The sequence below is a fragment of the Carcharodon carcharias genome, chromosome 34 (genome assembly GCF_017639515.1).
Source record: "Carcharodon carcharias isolate sCarCar2 chromosome 34, sCarCar2.pri, whole genome shotgun sequence".
NCBI classification, from domain to species: domain Eukaryota; kingdom Metazoa; phylum Chordata; class Chondrichthyes; order Lamniformes; family Lamnidae; genus Carcharodon; species Carcharodon carcharias.
Window position 1 is genome coordinate 23,469,968 of NC_054500.1, and position 6,685 is coordinate 23,476,652.

At 45.6% G+C, this 6,685-nt stretch overlaps 1 protein-coding gene across 2 annotated transcripts in view; it reads left to right on the forward strand.

Annotated features, from left to right (window-relative positions):
* Window positions 1–853, forward strand: part of ppp1r14ab (protein phosphatase 1, regulatory (inhibitor) subunit 14Ab) — a 44,370-nt gene extending 43,517 nt beyond the window's left edge. For both annotated transcript variants that reach the window (XM_041179484.1, XM_041179483.1), the window contains one exon: window positions 527–853. Coding sequence is in view for 1 of the 2 variants with exons in the window: in XM_041179483.1 (XP_041035417.1) it covers window positions 527–616 (90 nt within the window). In the remaining variant the exon portion in view is untranslated. The remainder of the gene's footprint in view (window positions 1–526) is intronic.
* Window positions 854–6,685: the final 5,832 nt, after the last annotated feature.

Here is a 6,685-nt window from a genome sequence, read left to right on the forward strand (position 1 = left end):
GCACTGTCAGAGGGTCAGTGCTGAGGGAGTGCTGCACTGTCAGAGGGTCAGTGCTGAGGGAGTGCTGCACTGTCAGAGGGTCAGTACTAAGGGAGTGCTGCACTGTCAGAAGTGCTGTCTATCAGATGACACTTTAAACTGAGGCCCTCAGATGGATGTAAAGGATCCCACAGCACTATTTCAAAGATGAGCGGGGAAGTGTCTCCCCAGTGTCCCATCACAAAAATCGATGATCTGGTTATTAACGCAATGCTGTTTGTGGGATTTTGTTGAACTCAAATTGGCTCCCAGGTTCCCTTCATTACAACAGTGACTACAGTTCAAAAAGGACTTCATTAGCTGCCAATTGCTTTGGGATGCCCTGAGGTGCTATATAAATGCAAGTCATTGTTTTCAAAATAATTGATGGAGCGCGCTGTGCATGAGCCGTTTTCCTGATGTTTCACGAGTGCTCGCTAGTACTACAGTTGCCTTTAACCCTGCTCTTGTTCCGTTTAAAACTGTAATTTTCTGTGTCCCATTTCAGGAATTTATCAGCGAGCTATTAACCAAATTACGGGGACTTCATAAAGTGGAGGTGAAGAATGTTGGGTTGGCGGCCCCTCAGGAACACTAAGAGGCGGCTGATGGACAAGAGGTGGGGCAGAACAAGAAGGCGGCTGCCTGAACTCTACAAACTTTATTTTAAAGAATTCTTTTCGAAACTATTGGAGCATTGAAGAAACTGTGCGACTAATGGTTCGAGCACCCCTTGCCAATCCAAAATAAGCTTTTAAAGGAAATTATTTTGCCAGCCCTAACGAAGATATTTTTGTTTGTTATTTTATTGGTTACATTAAAGATTGTCACTGCCTCTGGGATTCTCTGGTTTTGAATGTTCAGTCCTCCTGCTCAAGTTAGCACCAGTGGTTTTTACAATGGGTCATATATGAGTTAATGAAGACACACTAGCACAGAAGATAGGGAGAGAAGATGCTGGAAATATTCAGCAGGTCTGGCAGCTTCTATGGAGAGAGAAACTAAGTTAACATCTCAAGTTTAAGACCTTTTATCAGAACTCTAGCCCTAATGCAGAGTTCTGAGAAAGGTTCACCAATCTGAAAACTTTAACTCTATTAGACATCTATCTTTATAATATATGGTGCCTTCACAATCTCAGAGCACCCCAAAACATTTTCAAAGTACTTTTTGAAGTGCATTCCCTGTTATATTGTTAAAAACCCAGCAACCAATTTGTACACAGTGAGCTCCCGCAATCGGCCACCTGCCAGTGACTAACGTGATGATGTTTGCAGGATAACTATTGGCGAGGGAACTAGCCCTGCTCCTCTTCAAAATCATGCCGTGGGATCTTTCTCCTTTGCCTGGGAGGGCTGACAGTGCCTCAGTTTAACTCCCCGTTTGAGAGATGGTGCCTCTGAGAGTGCAGCACTCTCTCTGTACTGCTCTGGGGGTGTCAGCCTGGATTGCGTGCTCAAATCTGTGCAGCTTTGAACCCACAACCTTCTGACTCTGGCAAGCGTCTTACCCGCTGAGCCAGAGCTGGCACCGACTGAGCCAGAGCTGGCACCGACTGTTGAAAAGGGCAGAACCTGACTCCTGTTCAGGAGCTGAGGCTGCTGATGCCATTGAATTGCTAAAAATCTCTGGAGGTTCACCACTCTCACAAAGGAACAATAGGCCTCCAAGAAACTTCCAGATGGTTAGGCGTCTGTCCAGGTCAATAGGGATGCTGCTATTCGGACATGGGTCTGCCCCTTTTGTTAGGAACCCAGAAACGAGGCCATTCAGCCTCTTGAGCTTGTTCCACCCAATTCAATGCGTGATCAGCACTTTAACTCCATAACCCACCTCTGCCCCGTATCCATGAACACCTTTGGTTAACAGAAATCTATCAATCCCTGATTTAAACTTGATAATTGATGTAGCATTAATTGCCATTTGAGGAAAGAGTTCTAGATTTCTACCACCATTTGTGTGTGAGGTGTTTCCTAATTTCACTCAAGGATCTGGCTCTAACTTTTAGTCCACTAGACTCCCCAACCAGCTAAAATGGTTTTCCACCAAACTTGACAACATCACAATCAAATCACCCCTTAACCTTCTAAATTCCACCCTTGTGTGTGTGTGTGTATGTATGTGTGTGTGTGTGTGTATGTGTGTGTGTGTGTGTGTGTGTATGTATGTGTGTGTGTGTATGTATGTGTGTGTGTGTGTATGTATGTGTGTGTGTGTGTATGTGTGTGTGTGTGTATGTATGTATGTGTGTGTGTGTGTGTGTATGTGTGTGTGTGTGTGTGTGTATGTGTGTGTGCATGTGTGTGTGTATGTATGTGTGTGTGTGTGTGTGTATGTGTGTGTGTATGTGTGTGTGTGTGTGTGTGTGTGTGTGTGTGTGTGTGTGTGTGTGTGTATGTGTAACCTCATCTCCCTGACCCTCATTCCTCAGAGAGTGGCTGCCCAACAGAAGAGACCAGAGGTTGAGAACACTGACCCCTTGCTGCAGCTTGGCACATTGCAGGCACCTGAGGTGAGACCTCCTGCCCATTGAACCCGGCAGGGGAGAGGCCGAGTGCGCCTTGTGGCTTGGCCCCGAGCAGGAACATGGAGAGGATGTGGTGGATTCGGGGAATCTGGCTACTTTTATTCCCTGGGTTTCTAACGTTCAGGGTTTTGTATCGGTTTTGAACAATCCAAGTCCAACCAATTCACTGCAGCACAAGCTCGTTTACACCTAAACAAAACCACGGTTTCCTCCTCTGACTTCTCGGTTTTATTTTGCAGCAAGATTTTCCCCTGAGTAACGATTTACTGTCTGTAAATTCTCCTGCACTTTAATCTAACAGTTCATTGCAAATGAAAGGTTTGCATTTCTATAGCACCTTCAGGATGTCCCAAATCGCTCTGCAGCTAGTTAAGTACTTTTGAAGTGTTGTTACGACTACAGGAAATGCAGCAGCTGATTTCCACCGAGCAAGATCCCACAAACAGCACTGTAATGATGACCAGATCATCAGTTTCTGCTGATGTTGACTGAGGGATGAATATTGGACAGGGCACCAGGGAGAACTCCCCTATTCTTCTTCAAAATAGTGCCATGGGATTTTTTTTTAAATGTCCACTTGGGCCCCGGTTTAACATCACATCCAAAAGACAGCACCTCCAACACTGCAGCACTCTCTCAGTACGGCGCTGGGTGTATCAGCCTAGATTTTGTGGTTAAAGTCTCTGGAGTGGGACCCAAACCCACAACCTCCCTGACTTAAGAGAAGATCATTCCAGCCTCTGAGCTACAACTAGCATCTAAAATCTCTGACTGTTGCTGGGCTGGGGTGATTATAGAGATAGGGAGGGGGCTGAGACCAAGAAAGGATTGAAAAATAAGGATGAGAGTTTTAATATTGCGACATTGCTAGACTGGGGACTAGTGTCAGTCACCGAGCACATGGGTGATGGGTGAATGGGCCTCAGTTCAAGTTAGGTCAACAGAGTTTTGGATGAGCTCAAATTAACTTTCTTAAGAAATTGTCTAACCTGAGTTTACCAGGTAACCTGCAGTTGATCAGAGCTTTTTAAAATGCTTTCACAGGATGTGGACTTCACTGGCAAGGCCAGCATTTGTTGCCCATGCCTAATGGCTCTTGAGGAGGCGTCAGTGAGCTACCTTCTTGAACCGCTGCAGTCCGGGTGGTGCGGGTACACCCACCGTGCTGCAGTCCGGTACAACTACTGAGCGAGGCCATTGCAGAGGGCAGTTAAAAGTCAGCCACATTGCAGTGGGTCTGAAGTCACATGTAGGCCAGACCGGGTAAGGACAGCAGATTTCCTTCCCTAAACCCAGGGCTTTTAAAACAGTCAATGATAGTTTTGAGGCCACCAATACCGAGACTAGTTTTACATTCCAGGTTTATTAATGAAACTTAAAATTCCAGTAGCTGCCATGGTGGGATTTGAACCCATGTCCCCAGAGAATTAACCTTGATCACTAGTCGAGTTGCCAACTGTGATTAAACATATTCCTAGAGGTTTCATCACATGACTTTTCCCCACCCTCCAGCCACGAGTCGACCAACACACCCATCCTGGTGATGTACGGCCTGCCTGCACCAATTGGAAAGAAAAAAGACCCCTCCCCACCTCTATAATCACCCCAGCCCAACAATAGGCAGAGATTTTCAATGCTTGTTGTGGCTCTGTGGGTAGAACTCTCCTCTCTGAGTCAGGGAGGTTGTGGGTTCAAGTCCCACTCCCGAGACTTTAAGCCCAAAACCTAGGCTGATACACCCAATGAAGTACTGAGGGAGTGCTGCACTGTTGGAGGTGCTGTGTTTTGGATGAAGCTTGGCTTTATCCCCCCACTGTTTTCAATATTTTTATATCTGCTAAAGAAGAAATGTTCAAAGGAAATGACCAAGAAACCCATCTTTTTTAATGCCCTGATGAGTTTCCTCCTGGATTGGACACAGATTGATCTTCAATCCCTGGAGACTCCAGGCCAACCCTGGAGGGTTGGCAACCCTAACTGCTAACCCAGTGACATTAACACTACACCACCATGTTTGCAGCTTGTAAGATTGGACAAATTTATTGGCGTTTTGCTTAACTGATGTTGAGGGCGAAGGAAATATTTCACTGAGATTGTGTTCTGGAAGTAGAGTCTGTGATGTGTTGAGTTGTAAACAACCTAAAGAGCAAATCTCTCTTGATTTTGAAATGATGTACACTGTTACTCAGTTTAGTTTATTAAACCTACAGCAGATTCAGTGGAATTCACATATCAATCTGACTCCTGACAGCCTGAAAAATCCTGGGGTGGGAACTGCTGCACACATCTAAAACTCTCAAATGTCATTTAAAGGAGAAAATACTTATCAGACGAGCAACATGTCTCTATCGCCCTTCAGCCCCTCCCTGCACGTTGTGTACGAGGAAGACCAGTGAACAACTGATAAAAGCTTGGGTGTGCAACTTGGGCTGTTCTAGAAGCCTGTTTTCCACACGCGCAGATCAGGTATCTGTCTCCAGGATTGGAAGCTGGTTAACATGCAAGTCAATCAATCCTGAAATCCTGGGGTCCAGAGAAGAGTCATATTGGATTTGAAATGTTAACTCTGTTTCTCATGGAGTCATAGGGGTCTACAGCACAGAAAAAGGCCCTTTGGCCCATCAAGTCTGCGCCGGTCAAACAAATACTTAACTGCTCTATTCCCATTTTCCAGCACTAGGCCTTGTATGCCATGGCATCTCTCCACAGACACTGCCAGACCTGCTGAGTTTTTCCAGCATTTTTCTGGTTTTACTTCGGATTTCCAGCATCCGCAGTATTTTGCTTTCAGTCAATCCTGCGAGCTTGGGCGGAGTCCGGGAGTTCGGACTCCAGGAGCGAGATGTTTGATTTGGCAGGATGAGTTTGTAATTCCACTGCCAATTATTGCCACTGATTTGGAAAAAGAATTCTCAGTTCTAATACTTCATTAGCTTTCTAGGTAAGGTGCCCAAACAGAATAATTTAATAATTATAATCATTTAATGATTCCAGGGCAGAATAACAGTCAAAGAATGCATTAGCAATCAACAGACCCATTAGGGGAAATTGTTAACAGATTTCACTTTGGAAATATTAAAATGTGTGTCATTAATCTTTGTAATGTGAGTGGGCTTCCTGTAGGTTGGAAGGGATGTCCTTCTGTGGGAATTACACTCATGTGGAAACTAGACACCTTTGTACACAGTCGAGGGAAACCAACCTTTCAAATGTAGAATGTTTTAATAGTGTAGCCTTCACATTATTTTCAATATTGAGGTTGGTTGGATCTGTGATCTGGACTGCATTTTGGGATTTGAGTTAGGATGTTGCAATTGGCATTGAGCTCTTATTTTGGAGAGGCAGGACCCCCTTCTTCCCAACACCACACACCCCCCCCCCACCCCCCACCCCCCACCTCCCCTGTCCACCATCCAGGAACGTATCGGAAAGCTATATGCAGATTGGCCTCAACTGAGAAGAGAATCGGGCTTGGGAGTGAGGCCCACCCTTAACGAAGAGCCTGCCTGCTCATTGTGTGGTCGTCCAGTCAGATCGCCCTATGAGGTCTGCTCACTGAGGCACCATGATGTTAGTCAAACACTGTGAGCAGAGTGAGCGGCATAGAGAGACGTCAGTGCTGCGCTGTCAAGAGTCTTTCGGGTGAGATGTCAAAACGAGGCACTCCCAGGTGGGTGTAAAAGATCCCCTGGCACTGTTTCGAGGAGGACAGTGGAGTTCGCCCCAAGTCAATATTTATCCTTCAGTCAACATCACTAATAAACAGATTGCCTGGTCATTAACATTACTGCTTGTGGGAGCTTGCTGTGCACAAATTGGCTGCCATGTTTCCTACGTTACAACAGTGACTGTGCTTCAGAAACATTTCTTTGGGCTTAAAGTACTCTGGGATGTTCTGAAGTTGTGAAAGGTGCTATATAAATGCAAGTCTTTTTTAGCTGGCTATAGGCTCTGCGATGAAATATCTGTTCAAGGCAGCAGACTGTGGGCAGCTCACAATGGTCTGGAGCTTTTTGCCTCTTTTGTTGTTACTGGAGCCTGGGGTACTAGCCTGAAAAACAAATCCCTCCAGGTTTGATGTTGTTCGAATGACCATCGGCACCTTGGATCCCATTTCGTTTTTCAATATGATCTCTCCTG